Source organism: Osmerus eperlanus, chromosome 1 (genome assembly GCF_963692335.1).
Source record: "Osmerus eperlanus chromosome 1, fOsmEpe2.1, whole genome shotgun sequence".
NCBI lineage: Eukaryota > Metazoa > Chordata > Actinopteri > Osmeriformes > Osmeridae > Osmerus > Osmerus eperlanus.
Genome location: NC_085018.1, coordinates 14,834,431 through 14,851,668, shown reverse-complemented (window position 1 = coordinate 14,851,668; position 17,238 = coordinate 14,834,431). Strand labels below are relative to the sequence as shown.

Genomic DNA, 17,238 nt, shown 5'->3' with positions numbered 1-17,238 from the left:
ACCATGAGTCTAGGAGCCTGTATACGTTCAGATGCTTGCCTGCCCTGTACGGTTTTGTGTTGTTTTTCACACTGTAAAGCTTGTATAGGCATGATCTGACTAGTCAGTCGATATGACAGTGGCTCTTGAAATGGCTTGGATTGAAAGACCTGGAAGCATCTGAAGGATTTTTCTTGCCTTGAACATTACCTTTTTTTTAGGTCAACAAAACTATTAAGAGGTGCATGATTTTTTTGTTTTCCAAAATGTTTTACTCAACGCACTTGTTACTATGTGGTGAGAATGTGAAGGTAGTCCGCAAACTATATGAATATACTCTGTATAAAGACACACAAAAAAAGAAAATACTGTAAGATACCTATTTTTGAAGTATTAATGACAACATTTGCTGCTCTCTTGCTCTTCAGTGGCTGATGTGTTGGCCAGGCCATTTTCAATGTGTGTGCGCGTGTTGGTTGTTTAAAAAAGAAAAATCAATTTTGGTTCAAATGATGTAGATTTCATTCGGTTTCTGCTGTTTTTTTTTATTTGAAGGTTGTTTTCTAAGATTTAAGGAAAGCTTTGTTATACTCCTGTTTTTATATGTCAGATGCAGCCCTCTTTTCTCGTGTCTTTGACATAAGCATTCCTTCTCTTAGTCTTCAGGACTAAGGAAGGCTTCACAGCCATGCCTGCCGATAGTTGTTCAATTATTCAGTGTATCTGAATTCTTTTCTTCATTCATCTAGATACTGGATATGTGCTTTAGAAAATAAATGAGACATGTTTCAAAACTTCTTACACCCATCCTTTGATTATATCACTGTTGGTAGGATCAACTGAATTCCGTTCATGTTTACTCATTTTGTGTTTTCATTTCCATCGCTTGGAGTTCGACGAAGGAGAATTACGATACTTCTTGTGACGATGATCCGTCATGAACCTGGCACCCATCCCTACTACTGCTCTATGCAGACTTGAGCGAGTTGGAGTCCTCAGCCTAGGTCAAGTATGTGTGTGTCCAGCCCTGTGATTTCAATTAGTCAGCTGAGGCACCAAAAAACCCGCTGGGGATTTAAAGGGTTTTAATCCTCCCCGGCTGTGTGTCTATCAATTAGCCACACCATTAATCCCCAGGACGTAATCTCATTAGATAGAGCGCCTTTAATGAGACACCCAAAGAGAGGGGGAGAAGAAGCGAGAGGACTAAATGAAGGCCTGTGGAGATCTTCCAGGTTGGCTCTGTGGAAGACTGATGATGACGATGGATGAAACAGAGGGTCAACAGAGAGAGGGAACGAGAAAGTCGACTGGGAGGCAGAGCGCAACTTTTCGAACAAGAGCGGGGCCGATGCAAAACACTGCCCCTTTAAACACTGTTGAAAAAGATTCAGAAATAGATATGAGCGTGTCTACTTTGACCAAGCTTGAAAGAGTGAGAGAGAGGCGTACAGAGTGAGGGAGAAGGACGCGAGAGAGATTAGGTGGGCTGAAATGCGGTGAGACCATGCTGGGGTAGAAAATGAAAGCTATGCTGGCTCCTCGACTAATCCCTCCACTCAAGGAAACCACAGTAGTGGCAACGTAATGAACCTTCTGTACAGTCAGACAGCCTATGGCCGGGGGTTCTTGTGCGGCACCATCAGCATTCTGTATGCTGCATGCTTGAGACTGTATGTGAGCAGAGAATGGCGATGTCCTCTCTGGGCTTCAAGTTTAGCTTCATTAGGAAGTCAGAAGTGGCTCCATTGGTCCAGTGAGAGGGGGAGAAGCTATTGCTTGAGTAGCTTTGTTGATGAATGGTGTGCCCACCAAGAGCTTAGTTCTTGGTCAGGGGCCAGCAGTTTGTGTTTTGTAAATAAACTTCTCCTTTTCAAATGCATCTAGCTGCTCTTTTCATTTCCTCCCCATAAAGGTCCATGTCTCCCGGGCCAGCAGTTGGAACAATCCAATCTAGAAATGACTCAGACCGCCAAGTTTTGGTGGTGGAACCTGCTGGGTAATTGACTGTTTACAATTTAGTGCTGATGGGGCTGCCTCCGTTCAGACAAGCACTGGGAGGCACTTGTTTGCCAGGTCTGTTTTGCTGATACAGCAGAACCCTCCTGCTATTTTAAGACCAGGTCATGAATAAGATAAAAGCAGGAGAATCAATTGGATGTTACTGCTCCGAGTGGTGAGTCCGTGCTGTGCCCTACCTCCATCTGTCATGCGGACGTCGACATGATAGATTGGTGAGAACGACAGAACAAACCTCTGATGGAGTCACTGTCATGGTGAGGAGAACCCAGCTGTCAAACTCTTCGTTTCTATAGAAACATGAATCCAGTCGCAGACAAAGGGGCTTGCTTCATTACATTTCTACGGGCTTTTTAACCAGCCACTGCTGTCCTGTGGGAACTTTTGCTCCGCTATCTTCTTCTCTGTCCTCTGATTCCGTCTACTCCCATCTTCTATTGTTCAGCAGCCCGTCAGGTGTGCGGACCGTTCATATACATTGTACATACATCGCTGAGTGATTAGTATGAATGAATGATTTCTACCACGTGTAGTAGTAGTAAGTGAATCAGGGTAATTATATTACGATAACATGATGGAGAGTTATGTCAACACAGCCTGCCTTGACTACTGAAGGCTAGTTAGTTATGTCTGCATTTGCCTGATGAGCATCCAAGAATTCTCTCAGCTGGGGGATTGAGATGTGTTTCCATCAAAGAGACTCATAAAACGACTTGTGCATTATTCATTAATTTACTGCTGAACCTTGAAAAAAGGTAAAAGTGCTTCAAGGTGAGATGGATGTTTAGGTAAATGCAATGCAGTGAATCTGGTGCATTTTCACAAGGAGCTTTTTATTCCAGAGGCTGACTCACTTGGGACATGCTTGGGAATTTTAGATTGTTTTGTAAGAACACTTTTATTTTGAAGAGAACTGCATTGTATGTGGGCTCTGGCATAATATACCAAACCCTCCCCATTCCAAACCAGGCACTGGATGTTGCTGTGCTTGTTCAAGATGTCTGAGGTGTGTTTCACTTTTCTTCTTCGGGACTAAATATTCTATATGCATAAACATGATGATGAAACCGAAAGCTACATCATCTTGCATTACAAACTCCATGGACTACCAGTGCCACCTAGCTAAGAACCTTGGAAATACAATTTACAAGAACATAATATAGTAAATGCACATTTTGTTAATTATGACGATGAAATTAAATGTGTGTGTCCATAAGTGTGATGCATGTGTGTGTGCGCGCATGCATGTCGCATTAACTCTGATTGGGTTTTCCTTTAGTTCTCCCTAGTTTACCCAATCATCTTATCCCCTGGTTGGCCTGTGTCCTGCCACTCTGAGTGAGCTCCATTAAAGCCCAACAGGCTATTAACCCCAGAGTCAATCCTTCACAGGTTTGGCCATGGTTATGAACCCATTCCAGCGGCAGTTATAAACACTAACCTTATTGTAGCATCTCCAGGCAAAAGCCAATTGAAGTCCTCAACCCCTAAATGAAAGGGCTTTTTAAGTTATACTGTGCAAAGAATACTTGCTCCATCTCCCCGCAACACACACATAGGGACTTTGTCTTATGGCTAACAAGAGTATGACAGCATTAATGTAGCAAACGACTGACATGAAGTACAATTCCACCCATGTCAGGAACCAGAGTGATGTCACTTCTCTTTCTAGAGGGCTGTGATGTTTACTCTACACCCTCAGGTGCAGTGACTGAGATGTCGCTAGGCAACCGCACCGTCTCTGCTGTCGCTCGGTCGCTGGCACTCAAGTGGGAGCTTATGTGGACTTAAACTCTGAGAGAGCAGTGTGCTGGAGTACAGAGGAGAATTACAAGGGAAAATATTGGATTGGACCGAGGAACAGAGGGCAGGAGTTTGGCACACTAGAACTGTGATGATGTGTAGACTGCCAATCCATCATACTCTGGCTCAGACGGTGGCTAACCAGTAGCTGAAAACAAATAGTGTCAGAGCTTTTTTGTATTTAGATCTGATTCTTGGTGAGCTGGGCACACTTTAAAAGCTGTTGCTACAACTGTCCTTTTGAAACTCCTGTATAGAGAATGTAATAGGCAGAGAAGTCATGAATATACAGTATTACAAGACATCTTCAGGCATGACATGTTCAGCTTCATTCTTACTTGGCTTGCAGAGGCCTACCTACCGAACAGGCAGCAGTGAATTATGTGAGATTTTACTGCCACCCTGTGGGGAAATGAAGCTATTAGAACAGGTTCACAAGGAGTTTACTCATGTAAACACATAGACACACTGTCATCTAGTAGATGTATTTTGCGGCATATTTTATTACCCTAAACTTGACCATGAAAAAACATGACAGTAAAAAAATCATTTATTCAGACCTATATAAAAATATTTACATATGAACAAAAGTCTATGCAAAATGTACAAGAAACCATTCTCAGATTCTCCATGGAATTTCTCTGAGAAAAACATGCTGACAGAAATTCACCAATGGGAAGACATTGGGTGCACAGGCTGTATAATAAGAGACAATGACAATTATAACCGTCATGTCATCGAATGTCAATAACCTTGGTATAAAAAAGTACACATTTTGCATGTTTAAAAGGGCTTGTATTGTAAATTGTTGGTGCAATAATACATGCCTTAAATCCCAACCCAAATCACAAGGCATGCTGTACAGAACCCCACAAAGCCTTGTCAGATTATAAAAATCTATTAACCATATTTTAGGGAACATAATTTTGGAAATTGAATCCCTCAGCGCAAGTGCAAGAATAAAAGCATGAAATCAACAAAAACACCAATTATATATCCTGTTATCAATTTGTTGCTACAAAATGCCACACACAAAAATATAGCACACGTATAGATTTTCCATACTTGGAAGAAAGAAAATCGGTCTAAACTGAAAACATACTAGACAGGGAATTAAAGCATAGTGCAACCAAACTCAGTGTTATTGTGTTAGATCATAATTATCTGAAGTTTTACTTTTGATGTTCATAAAAATCATGTACAAATACAGTATATGGCCTATTTTGTTGTTATTCACACTGAGTAGATTAATGCCAATTAAAATTCCTGCTAGATAACTATAGTAAAATGTGATTAAAACTATTTGTATGATTTCATTTCATACACTAAACTGAATTGACTTTTTACTCTACAGGGACATATACTGTATGTGGTTGGTCAAAACATTACAAGTAGTACACAACATACAAAGTAGAACAAGAGTATGTCTTTAGGAAAGTCGGTTCTTAGACTTGAAAAAGAACAATGGCCTACATGGTAGTCATAGGAGCCGCCTGGATCATTGAGTTACATTTCAAGGTAGGATGAAAACAACTGAAATTCAAAAGGTATCCAGTCACTGAGGAGTCTCTTCATACATCTCTCGGTGGAGATGAAAGTAAAAAGACTATCTGAGAAGATTCTGAACTGAGAGGCAGGTCTCTCCCCACCCAGGAGTATCTCCCTCACTCTTTCTCTCTCTTTAGTCTCTTCACTTTAGGAAGCCTTTGTAGATAAGCTGGGAGCGATCGCTCTCTCTCTCGTTCTCCAGGCAGAAGAGCAGATCCCTGAGGTTCACCCTGGTGATGCGCTGACGGCTGAACTGCCTGGACGCCGCCGAACCTGGACTACCTGACACAGAAGGACTGAACCCCGAACCCTGCAGAGGGAGCCACAGGACAGATAGAGGTACATGACAGTGTGACAAAATGCTTGCCAACAAGTTCCATATCGGGTCTATTTAAGTTAAGACCCTGGGATTTAAGATCCCAGGCGAGGGTTAGCAAGAATCTGACCGCCTTACCTCTGCTCCAGCAGGAGAGGCTGCAGAGCCCAGCTTCCTCTTCTTCCTGGAGCCGATGGCTGCCAGAGCAGTAAGGTTGGCCTCCCTCTGTCTCATCTGCGCTAGCTCCTGCTGCTGCATCTGAACACACACACACAAAGAAAGGGAGCTAATGAGCACACCTGGGAAAAAACAACATCCCACTGGTGGACTGGCACAGAATAACAGCTCCAGGTCCACACCTCCAGTGTCTCCTACCTCTTTGGCCTTCTGTTTCAGTCGCAGCTGCTCCGGGTCTTCTTGTCGAGCTCGAGACTGAAAGACCCCGCAGAGCAGAGGACAGGACAGGGGTCACAGACTCATGTGAAAACAGGTCACCACACCAAGGCTCCACATATAAAAGGCCTGCCTTTATCATGCCTTCATTTTAAAAGACACTTTCATCCAGAGCCACACACAGGGAAGATTTTGAAGCTGCAACCTAAAAGGCAAACGCTCTACCGCTGAGCTACACCCACCCCCTTTATCCTGAAACAGGTGTAGTCACTCCTGGCCACTAAGGGACCCCACATTTCAAGAAATCCACATCTAGGAGTCTAGGAGAGGAGCGTTTGGTTTCTGTTTCTGCCCCTGTACCTTTGCAGCCTTCATCAGGATCTCTCTCTCCTGCTCTTCTTTCCTCTGCTTCTCCACCTGGTCCAGGTGCTCAAAGAACTTGAGCTGGGCCCTCGCATCGCTTTTCTGCTCGTACCGACTATCCTCCTGCCCAAAAAAAAGGGAAGTGCCGTCACTGTCAGCTGTCGGGTACGAGACCTTTCGAAGATTTCATACCACACCACCCCTACATTGATAAAGAATGTATTGTAACTGACATACCTTGAAACTGATGTTTTTGTGCTGAGCCACCTCAGTGACCCGCTCCAGCAGGTTTCGCAGCCTCTGTTCGGTGGCATGGGACAAGAAGGTCACCACCTCTGGGCCCAGCTCTACTAGCCCACATCTCTTGCCTGGAGAGGACAGACACACAGCCATGGGGGCATGTAGGAGTAAAGAGTAAACAGCTGAGCTCAAAACAAATCCTACTTTCAGTGTGTGTGTGTGTGTGTGTGTGTGTAGGGGGGAGGAACCTCACCTATCTCCAGGATTCTCCTCTGCAGAGTGGAGGTATGGAGGAATGCCTCATCCTTACAGGAGCGCGTCACTGCCCCCACCAGCGCAGAGTTGGTTGCTAGGATCCGAGCGCTCTCCTCGGACAGGTTCACCCCGGCCATGGACGCCACATCGTTGATGTCATCCTCCTCCCTGGAAGTGTTGACAAGCACACAAAATCAGCAAGACCACGTGAGCAAACCCTCCCATTCAGAGGTCAAGTTTGTCTTGTTTATGAGGCAGACCTGAAGGTGCCTGCACCGGCCCCTCTCAACTTATTCTTGTGGGCTGCAGTGGCCAGGGAAGCAGGGCCAGAAATGGTTTTAAAGCCAGGTCTCAAACCAGGCCTTGCCATGGGGACTGAGAGAGAACACAGAGACAGACAGATCCTGTCATGTTTCTTGGTTTACCACACAGTTAAATGTGCTGGTGTGTTCCCACTCTTACCTTGCTGCAGCTGTTTGAACTGCACCTGTGGCTGCCCCAGCATTAAGCCACTGGGGGCCTGACCCCTCAGTGATACCGCGGAGGTTGTTGCCAGGGTAACCTGGGGAGGCCTGACTATGGTCCCCTGCTGCACCTGGGGGGGGGGGGGCAGGGGGGCAGGGGGGTATGCACGTATGGGTTCACAGGTAAATAAGAAATAAAACTGATTTCCTTCATCTGTAGAACATAATATTCCATAGTTAGACCATATGAAAAGCTGATTACCAGTGATGCTGGGTGTCCCTGTTTGCTGATGACAGGGTGGAGGTGGGATCTGGAGGCTGAGGCAGCAGGCATTAGAGCTGGGCTGCCGAGGACCACCATAGGAGTGGGGCTGGGGGTGGAGGTTGTATGGGCTGGCTGCTGGCTCTGCTGGATGAATGTTGCCGAGTCTGGGGTGAGCTGCCTCAGGGCTGGAAGGCTTCTCTGGAATAGGAACACAGAATTTAGACCTACATTAGGAATCCTTATTGGCATTAGGCTCAGCATTTGTTGCAATGGGTGAGGTGAGAAACATGATGGCGGTGGCAGCAATGCTTGCCTTGAGAAAAGGCACAAGGTAAGGCTGAGGTGAGGAGCTGAGCTCTTTGTACAGCTTACTGGTGAAATCCTCTGGTTCAATCTTGCCATCCTGTTGGAAACAAGCACAGAAGGGAGTAAATGATTAAATCAATGCAATATGTTAGTGGGGGGGAAACACTGTTCCAATCCTAGTTTTAGTGCCCTACTATGGAAAATGCTAAAGCTAGACTACTCTCCATACTGGTCATTCTTGTCCATACCAGCTGTGATTGGTGGTGTCTGCACTCACCAGCAGGTCTTTGACCAGGTCTTTGACGTTTTCCACTGTCTCTGAAGACTGCTTCCCGCTGGATGCCAGTTTGATTAAAGTCGAGAGAAAGTTCTTGCATTTTTTCACGTTCTCCATGGTTTCCTGCAGCAACACAATTCAGTGTTCAAATCCCCCTCATACAACCAATGTATGAATACATTCAGCACTGTTTGGAGTATCGAGTATCAGCATGCTGTAAATAGTGGAGGCCCAGCCCTAGTCCCGATCAACAGGGGGTCATAGGGATTGGATGAAAACTGGTGGCTCACCGTTGCCAAGGTGACAGTGGTCCCGGTGGATGGGCTGACTGTCATTTGGGATGTGCCTGGTAATGCTGCACCTATAGGGCTCTGGGGAGGAAAACCATAGAGAACAATGTGTAACTTCTGGAGTGTCTGAATTCATCACCTTTTTTTGGTTCCAACAGTCAGAGTAAGTAGTAGTTGTAAATGACTGTAAACCGAGCAGTTTCGGTTGCTTGGGGTTGTTTTTAAGGCTGACTGTAGCATAGAAACTATGCTGTACCAGAAGCTACCAAAATTGAATGGTACCTGTAAAACATGGGGTCTCTGAAGTGTGATGGTGACAGGGGCAGAGGTGAGGGCAGGAGACTCCTGCTTGATGATGGTGGGGGTCACCTGTCTGGGCAGGATGGAGGTACCAGGGGTCTGGGAAGAAGTAAAGAACACCAAGAGGTGTGATCTCATCATTTGCTTTGAAACTGACAGCGACTGTCAGAAACGAACAGTCGTGGGTGTCTTATGTGAATGTGTCGTCTGGTGTTGGTGAGGTGGGTTAATACGTTTTTTTGGTGTTTTGTTTCCTGAACATGGGCACAGGTGGTCTTACCTGGACTGAGGTGATCTGGACTTGGTGTCCTGGTGTGCTTGTGGGGGTGGCGAGGCGAGACGCCTGCATCTGAGACAGGATCTGTTGGTGGATCATCATCAGCTGCCCACTGTCACTGCGCACCAGGACCATACCTGTGTTGAAGACAACATAACCTGCTTAAACCTACGGACAGAGATAGGAAGGAGTTTGAAGCCAACCTAAAAACCTGTCATACGATGACATATTTCTGATGGAACTTATTTTATTTTTCTGAAAGTCACTCGGATCGATGATCAATCCATATGAGTGATATTTTTGGGACATAGCTCATTTGCCACTTATCTGTACAGGACACATTACTATAGAGATACCCAAAAACTTAATGCAAGCTCCTCATTCAACCAGCAGTATGCTGACTTAATTTTCTATATTTCTTAAGACTTTTCGTTTTTTTTTTCAACCTTTCAATATCCCTAATGTTTTCTGTTGCTTACTCCGAAATTTAAGTTTGTTGCCTACCTGGGGGCAGCTGGATGTTCTGTAAGTTGGGCTGATTCGGGGATGTCTGGGAGAGACGTGGGGCTAACACCTGTGGTGCTATGGCTCTGATTCCGCCCGGGCTGGCAGCTGCTATCACAGGAGTGCACGTCTTTGGTGTGCTTTGCAGCAACGGATTCTTGATGATTATCCCCGGTGTTAAATTGTCCGCATTTGTAACAACGGCTGGAACAGTCTGCGGTTCTGTCTTTATGATTGTTTGGACCGCCTCTGCCTTGGCAATGTGCGATTCTGCACTGGCAGGCACTGAGGAACTAGGTGACTGATCACTGTTTAAAAGTGGAGTTTGAATGCTCCTAAATGGTGCAGACGTTAAGGGTTCCTTCGGTGCTTTGACATTTTCCGTACAACTGTCCCCATTCAAAGTTGTATACGATCCTGCAGTTTGCATACACGGCTTCACAAGTGTTACGGTAAGCCCACCACCCAAACCAGCAGCCGGAGATGAGGTGACAGTATTTTGTTGGTTAATACAAGTCTGAATGACACTGTTTGATGTGGGAGGCATTGTCACATTCGACAGTTTTAGTTCATTGCTGACTACTGTACTGCCGCTTTCGCTACCAGTGCAGATTTTTGACATCCCCGTGAGAGAGGAAGTGGTTCCTGAACTGTGGGAGACAATAATAGTGCTTCCATTAAAAGTTTTTACTGACGATGTAACTTTTTCGGCGTGATTTGGGACAGCATTAACACTAACAACAACTGTCTTGATTTGGTCATTTTCTGTCGATGAGTCCGACCCAACCGGTGATGCATCCATAGCTAAAATGAAAACTGAACTGTGCTAATGACACTTGCACTCCAGTCCCGATTTTGCAGGGGAAACAGTTCAAGCCAGACCACTTCCAAGTTCTACCTGAGTAAACAATTGGCGTTTGCTTTTTCTTACACTTAGGGAAACAGTTAGCGAGACAACGTGGTAGTAACACTGCATACCTGCTTTGGCAACCTCTTCAACAAGTCCCAGTTTTATCTGGAGATTAGCTAGCATTAACGTTATTCCTTGTTCCGGTACTAGCCATGTGTAGGGCGCCTGTCTGACTCTCAACCCCATGGTTTATGTGAACCGAGCTTGCGAGCTCGGATTCAAGAGATCCCACTAGATCACTGACTACTTTTTCGTCCACCTCTGTATTCAGAAATACCTGGTACAGCAGATCAGAGCCTGACGCCATCTTCACACTTCTGCGAGGTGTGTGTGGACTGAAAGAGTTGCAAACTAACGTACGCCTGCGCCCATGAGCTATAACGTCACCACAGAGATCCGGGTATTCGCGGATTGGTAGTTTCTACATGTTAGGGCGGGACGAATGGACAGAGATGTATGCATACTACACCAGTATAGGCCTACTGCTCATATTTACCTGTCTGTGGTCTTAATATTAAATGAAGTACAAATGACGCCAACTTAAGTGAAGGCAATGCATGCATTATACATTTGCTGTCTTATCTGTAGGATACACGTTGAAATTAGTCAATAAAAACTAAAAGATTGTACCAATCTAGGCTATTTGATCCAATTTAATATAGGTTTGGCACCTGCTGTAAATTATGCCTGTGATTATCCACCTGTTGGTCCAACTGAGTTAATTTATCTATCCTTTGTGAATAGATGCAAAGCAAGAATGTCCGGGACGCCTTACATTGGGAGTAAGATAAGTCTTATATCTAAAGCCCAAATTCGATACGACGGCATCCTATACTCTATCGATACAGTTAACTCGACGTTGGCTTTAGCAAGAGGTGAGGTTGTCCGCAGTCCTGCCGTTTTTTGCTACCTTATCAGATTTAGCTACCGTAGCGCAAACTATTTAACGCAATCATGTAGCTAGGCTGGGACTTCTTGAAAAGACTATCGCGCCGGTACAGTAAGCTACAGTCCAATCCCAAGTTAATGGTCCTTTTCTTTCAACAGTTAAGTCATATGGAACCGAGCACCGACCATCAAACAGACCTGTACCTCCAAAACATTACACTTTTGAATACATAATCTTTAGAGGACGTGACATCAAGGATATTACTGTCTGTGAACCACCAAAATCCCTCCGTTGTTTGCCTCATGACCCTGCCTTTTTGCAGGTAGGGTATGAGAACTTCACAAGCCTGCAATTCTGAGCTATGTAGGGCCTAATCATATTTAAAGTAGTACTTAACTAAGTTTTGTGATGTCTTTCTTTTTGCAGTCATCCATTGGCAGCTCATCTGAAACCTACCTGCCCCAAACGCATTACAATGCACACAGCGGTGTGATACCCAACTACAATCAACTGGATGTAAGCTCTCTATTCAACCAGCAATATGCTACAGCCCTGGCTCTTGGTGAGTTAGTTTTGAACCTGCTTGTTGTTTACAAAGCAGCAGTGGACAATGGTATACCGTTTTTATTCATGGCCACAAGCGTACCTAACCTTTAGTCTTAGTGTGAAGAGGGCATTTACATTTAGTCATTTAGCAGCATTTACACAAATGCATGCATCAAGTACCACTTCACCATTGGTAAAGCCTGATGGAAACATAATCTCCATCATCTGTTCAACATGTCATCCATCACAATATGCCTCCAAATGATAATGCCACCATATTATATAGCACGATTATCTGCTGGATCTTCTTATAGGGTTGCAGGGTCTTTCACTCAGCGGTGGGGCGATGGTAGAGCATGCTGTCCAGACTGTGCCAGTGGTCGAGGCTGCCCAGAAGAGGGGCCAGCCAGCCTCCAAGCAGCAGAGCAGAGAGTCCTCTCGCTCCCAGTCTCAGAGGAAGCCTGGCGCTCGCAGCAAGAATGAACCAGGTCCTTGAGACCACAACAAAGGACGTTCAATTCATCAGACTCAGCCTCCCACCATTAATTGTCTGACATTTTCATTTTCCAACCTGTATTTAGGACTGACTGCATCCCAGAGGGGCAACAGTGAGAATCGCACACCAAAACAACGTCAAGGTCTACTAGATGTAATCACTTGACAAGTTGTACAGTAACTCAAATGTCAGTTGTTGCACTTTAAACATAATCCTTATTCTTACAGGCAATCGCAGAATCCACGGAAGAGGTCAACTTCTTGTGGATGACTCAAAGACTACTACATTACATTTTGAGTCTGACTTTGATTTTGACACTGCTAATGCCCAGTTCTGTAAAGATGACCTTCCAAAGAAGCTTGAGGATCAAGTAATCATTAAAGGTGTCTGCTTAGGACGTAATCGTGCTCCATAAGTACTGATTTACAGAGATCGGGAATCTATATCTAATCTTACATGTTGGAGGGAGAAAAGGTGTTTCAGAAATGTATATTATTTTCTAATCTCTTCTTCCTGCATCAGAGGCAAAGATGGACTTTGGAGTGGAGACTCCTACTAGTGGTGGCACGGCGGAGGAGGATTCTGTTGAAGAGAAGTTGCACTATGACAGAAACAAGTGCTTCTTCGATGGTGTCTCAGCCGACCTCAAGCCAAGGTGATTTGATGTTTGTTCCTTTTGTAGACCTTGAAAGGTCAAATTAAATGACAGTAGTCAGGACTACTGCTCATTATTGTATCCTTATCTGTTCCAGACGGACAACCTGGGCAGAGGAGAAGAAGCTGAACATGGAGACATTTGGGGTGCCTGGATGTCTCCTGAGGGACAGAGGGTTCCGCAGGGGCAGTCGTGGCCGGAAAGGGCCGAGCAGAGCCCTCCAGCAGCCCAGACCCAAAGTGGGTCGTGGTAGTGTGAAGTCTAAAGGGTTAACACTTTGAATGTTCTCAGGTTTATTTTGTGTTCTGTGCTCGAGTAAAATTCAGTTGGTCAATGCCAACCCTCTCAGTTCAAAATCCGAAATATTTTCAATGAAAAAAAAAATGGCAAGTATTTGCTAGACAGACATGGCAACACATCAATTGATTTATCTTCAAAATATGTACTGTAATACATCTTGAGTTTATTAGTATTTTGAAACATCCTATTTGGTTTAAGCATTAGTATTTAGAGGCATCCAAATTGATATCAGCCCACAGGTTATAGAATAAATTGAAAGTACAGTTGAAGGATGTATTTGATTTTTGTAAACACAATTACAAGGGTTTTCAGGGCCTGTTTCCCATATGTAAAATACATCGATATGTGCCAATACTACGTTTTTTTTCTCTTTGTATTATTGTTAATGAAAATAATTGAATCCTTGGGGAAATGTAATTGTGACTCATCGTTTATTAATAAACAGTAAAAAAAAATATTGTTTGTAAGGATGTTACTTCACATGGGCACATCATTCTTTTATTATTTTAAAGATTAAAAGTTAATTATACTATCATTATTCACAATACATGCGGACCCTATGGTCCTCTTGAATCAATGGTTGGCAGAATCAGGGATGCAGAGAGAAGCCAGCTGATTGAACTTTGGGCTGAGATCCTGCATATCTCCAATGTCCAAGGTGTCATCAGGGATGGAGATGGTGTCCAGTTGGAACTGGGTTCCCCCAGATGAGTCCCCCTCATCGGCATAGGGGTTTGGGTCATAGTCCCCCAGCTCTTCCCCTGGAACCTGGATGGAGTACAACCTCTACAGTTTGGGAAGAGAGGAGTGGACAGTGTCCCATATGAGTTACCATTTTTGTCAACAATATATAATAACAAATATATAATAATACTGTAAGGCAATGTAGTGTTAGCCTTTCACCAAAAAGGAACAAGATACAAACCTGGTGAAGCAGGGATCGAAAGGCATTTGTTACAGAGCCACAGTTCATTGTATTGTTGCTATACTTATTTATCTGAACGAATCCCTGTTGAACAGAGAAGATAAATCAAGTTCATGTCGTCACCAAAACAGGAGACATTGGCATAGAATCTACCAAACAAAATCTCAACAGTAAGTCATAGTACCTGATGGTGGTAGCTGTTTGTAACTGCACACGGTGATATCTTGTGTGTTTTGAAAATGAAAGGGGTCAGAGGAGGGCAGAGATGTAAGATTGCATTGAATAACACTCCTGTTAGCTACTGTCTGCACACATTGTTGTCTGTGTGTTTGCATACCATGTACAGAGAGTTGTCATTGAACAGTTGAAGATCCTCCTGTCCATAGCCTCTGGCACCATGAATACTGAAGTTTTGATCTAAAACCTGTGTGTGATAAAACAATGATATATTGTTCTCAGAGTATCAGTTTGTACAAATACCAGTATGTATCACCCAGCACACCTGAGGGATACCACCCGCACTTGCCGTTTTAGTGGACTGGGGATGCCATTGTGACCATATTGTTTTCTGTTGATCTGTGGGCAGCACTAGTGGCACAGTGGGAACCTTGACATAAAAACACAATAATGCAATCAATACAATTCATGAAAACATCACATCTTTCTTGTCTTATTTCCTCATTGACCATGAGCAATTGTACCAACCATGCAGTCAGTTCCTGGTGCTTCTGTGTTATTGTGGAGCAGGGTGTCTGGTGAGCTGTCTATATGAATGATGGACTGCTCCTTTCCACAAAAGATGGCGACAGACAACGACAAGAAAACTAACAAAAACATACAAATCAGTAGAGTCACATAATCATCCTCAACCTGTTAGTGCTTGTGCTTGATGGATCCAGATGTCTTATAAGCCATGATCTACTGCTCTCTGATACTTCAGTTAACCCTCGTGCTGCCTTCGGGTCACATGACCCAAAGGTTCATAACGAACCATCGTTGTGTTTACCCAATTTTACCCAATACAAAAACAAATTAAAATAATTTTCTTTTAACCTTTGCAATGTGGGGGGTCTGAGACAGCCCAACGGTTAAAAGAAAATGCTTCACTTTGTCTTTGTATGCGGTAAATCTGTCGCAATACGACGGTGGGTCACAATGACTGATGGGTCAGAATGACCCGAAGATAACACAAGGGTTAACCCTCAAATAGATATAGATACTCAATGAATCTGAACAGTCTCTTACATAGCAACACAATCAAGGAGGTGAACAGGATTCCGATGGCTCCGTATCCCATTTGAGTGACAGTAACTCTGCCTCTCTGGCAGCTGGGTGTGACAGAGCAGTCACACACAGTTACAGAGAGGTTATACATCGCAAATTGGCCTTGCAAGTCCGAGATCTTCATCTCAACAGTGTGGGACCCAGCATACACACTAGTCTCTTTCACCAGATTCACTGAATGACCTGGTGAATTGAATGAAACAGAAACATAGAGATTGAGTTGCTACAGGCAGTAGAAATGGGTCACATAATAAGGACATTTAAAAATTAAACAAGGGTTTTTACCATATGAAGGATCCAGACTCCATTTCCCATCAGTGTCTCCCAGGAGCTGAAACAGGAAGGGCCCTCCGTACGGATCCAGGTCCAGGTCAAAGGCTGTGATGTTGGCTGTGGTTGGGCCATCAGACACACACATGTCCACATAGCTCACTGTCAACTGTGGCACGTTGTCATTCTGATCCCTTACATGGATCCTCAGGGTCCCTGTGCCTGTCAAGGGCGGCTCACCTGCATAAGCGAGGGACGGCAGGAGTCACATTGAATTCGGTGCTTGAATAGAAAGAATATCCGTTCTCAGATTAGCACTTATTCTTGGCTTTGTGTACCATCACTTTATGGAAACTGAAATATAAATAAGGGTCACCTATCATCCTCCCCTACCATTGTCAACAGCGTAGAGTATGACCGTGTAGACATCTTTGTCCATGAAGCGGGATTCTCTGTCCAGTAATTTGGCTGTGGTGATGTGGCCAGTATGGAGGTCTACAGTCACCCAGTCGTCTGGATCGTATCCCTTCACATACCTGATCCACACAGGGAGGAGTGAGGAGGAGAATGCCACTTTCTTGACACACAATGATACAGTCACATGACGACAGTCTAATGAGTTTCTGTTCAAACATGAATTCTATGGATTTGATTGATGTCGCGCCATCGTAGAGTGGCCAAATCTCACAGCATATCCCGCAAACTCAACCACTAACAAGCGCTGGAGAGAAATCTTACACAAACTCATTTGCGTGACTGGAGTCCAGGTCAACAGCAGTCATGGTCTCCACAGGGGATCCCACCTCTGTGTTCTCCATCATTGAGGTGTCTTTCACGGGCATAATAAAGATGGGTGGGTCGTTGGCATCCTCTATGTGGATGATGAACCGCTCAGAGCTACGCTGAGGCAGAGCTGCGGTTGTGTCAACGGTCCACAGGCCAGAGACGGCCCTGTTCTTCACCTCGCAGGAAAAGAATGTCTCCTCATTCTCCACAGACACAGACAGTTCTCTCTCTGCACCATCCTCAAAGTCCAGGGGCTGCACTCACACAGAACAATAAATATAGGTTATGATAAACAGGTGAGGCTCATCACTGATCACTGTGCTGTTCCTTTTGAAGCAGCTTTTTTTATAACGTCTTTAAAACCTCTTTAAATATCGATGATATGACAAATGTACGTCACATAGTGTCAGTGCAATTCAAGGTGTTGTCATGAAGAGGACAAAACAGGCAAGAGGCATGAAAGGAAAAGTAGCCTGACACATACTTTTACTACAGACAGAATTCCATCATTGGTTTCAGGGTCCGTCACAATCTTAAAGTGGCCTCCCTCATTTCCCTCAATGGTGAACTTGGCTCTC

The 17,238-nt window shown here is 44.4% G+C and overlaps 3 protein-coding genes across 4 annotated transcripts in view; 1 reads left to right on the top strand and 2 right to left on the bottom strand.

Moving 5' to 3' along the window:
• Positions 1–4,333: 4,333 nt before the first annotated feature.
• LOC134021486 (transcription initiation factor TFIID subunit 4-like) lies at positions 4,334–10,844 on the bottom strand. Of its 2 annotated transcripts, XM_062462385.1 has the most exons (15): positions 9,600–10,844; positions 9,099–9,232; positions 8,801–8,917; positions 8,519–8,599; positions 8,229–8,351; positions 7,959–8,048; positions 7,643–7,843; positions 7,379–7,511; positions 7,177–7,291; positions 6,915–7,084; positions 6,659–6,789; positions 6,419–6,544; positions 6,041–6,097; positions 5,804–5,923; positions 4,334–5,659 (listed from the first exon to the last, which is right to left on the bottom strand). In XM_062462385.1, the coding sequence occupies exons 1-15, from the start codon at positions 10,399–10,401 to the stop codon at positions 5,492–5,494; spliced, it is 2,568 nt and encodes an 855-aa protein (XP_062318369.1). In that variant the 5' UTR covers positions 10,402–10,844; the 3' UTR covers positions 4,334–5,491. The 2 variants fall into 2 exon arrangements, 1 of the variants encoding a protein (XP_062318369.1); XR_009930518.1 differs by lacking the exon at positions 4,334–5,659 and having other exon boundaries at positions 5,844–5,923; positions 6,419–6,536.
• Positions 10,845–11,211: 367 nt separating this feature from the next.
• On the top strand, positions 11,212–13,749 carry LOC134021481 (protein LSM14 homolog B-like). Its single transcript, XM_062462371.1, has 8 exons — positions 11,212–11,384; positions 11,557–11,720; positions 11,825–11,960; positions 12,259–12,432; positions 12,526–12,582; positions 12,668–12,823; positions 12,963–13,095; positions 13,193–13,749. The coding sequence occupies exons 1-8, from the start codon at positions 11,267–11,269 to the stop codon at positions 13,374–13,376; spliced, it is 1,122 nt and encodes a 373-aa protein (XP_062318355.1). The 5' UTR covers positions 11,212–11,266; the 3' UTR covers positions 13,377–13,749.
• Positions 13,619–17,238, bottom strand: part of LOC134017217 (cadherin-like protein 26) — a 6,030-nt gene continuing 2,410 nt past the window's right edge. Inside the window, 11 exon segments of the mRNA XM_062456663.1 lie at positions 13,619–14,181; positions 14,321–14,404; positions 14,505–14,543; positions 14,658–14,744; positions 14,847–14,927; positions 15,026–15,144; positions 15,566–15,787; positions 15,890–16,114; positions 16,268–16,410; positions 16,613–16,914; positions 17,145–17,233. Of these exon segments, the coding sequence (XP_062312647.1) occupies positions 13,969–14,181; positions 14,321–14,404; positions 14,505–14,543; positions 14,658–14,744; positions 14,847–14,927; positions 15,026–15,144; positions 15,566–15,787; positions 15,890–16,114; positions 16,268–16,410; positions 16,613–16,914; positions 17,145–17,233 (1,604 nt within the window). The 3' untranslated portion in view covers positions 13,619–13,968.

Excerpts from the sequence above, each read along its gene's own strand:
- LOC134021486 (XM_062462385.1), bottom strand. The coding sequence starts at position 10,401 with ATGGATGCATCACCGGTTGGGTCGGACTCATCGACAGAAAATGACCAA. Across the intron at positions 8,600-8,800 it reads AGAGACCCCATGTTTTACAG|AGCCCTATAGGTGCAGCATT; the intron begins GTACCATTCAAT and ends TTTCCTCCCCAG. Across the intron at positions 6,790-6,914 it reads GAGGAGAATCCTGGAGATAG|GCAAGAGATGTGGGCTAGTA; the intron begins GTGAGGTTCCTC and ends TGTCCTCTCCAG.
- LOC134021481 (XM_062462371.1), top strand. The coding sequence starts at position 11,267 with ATGTCCGGGACGCCTTACATTGGGAGTAAGATAAGTCTTATATCTAAA. Across the intron at positions 12,433-12,525 it reads TCGCAGCAAGAATGAACCAG|GACTGACTGCATCCCAGAGG; the intron begins GTCCTTGAGACC and ends ACCTGTATTTAG. Across the intron at positions 12,824-12,962 it reads GGATCAAGTAATCATTAAAG|AGGCAAAGATGGACTTTGGA; the intron begins GTGTCTGCTTAG and ends TTCCTGCATCAG.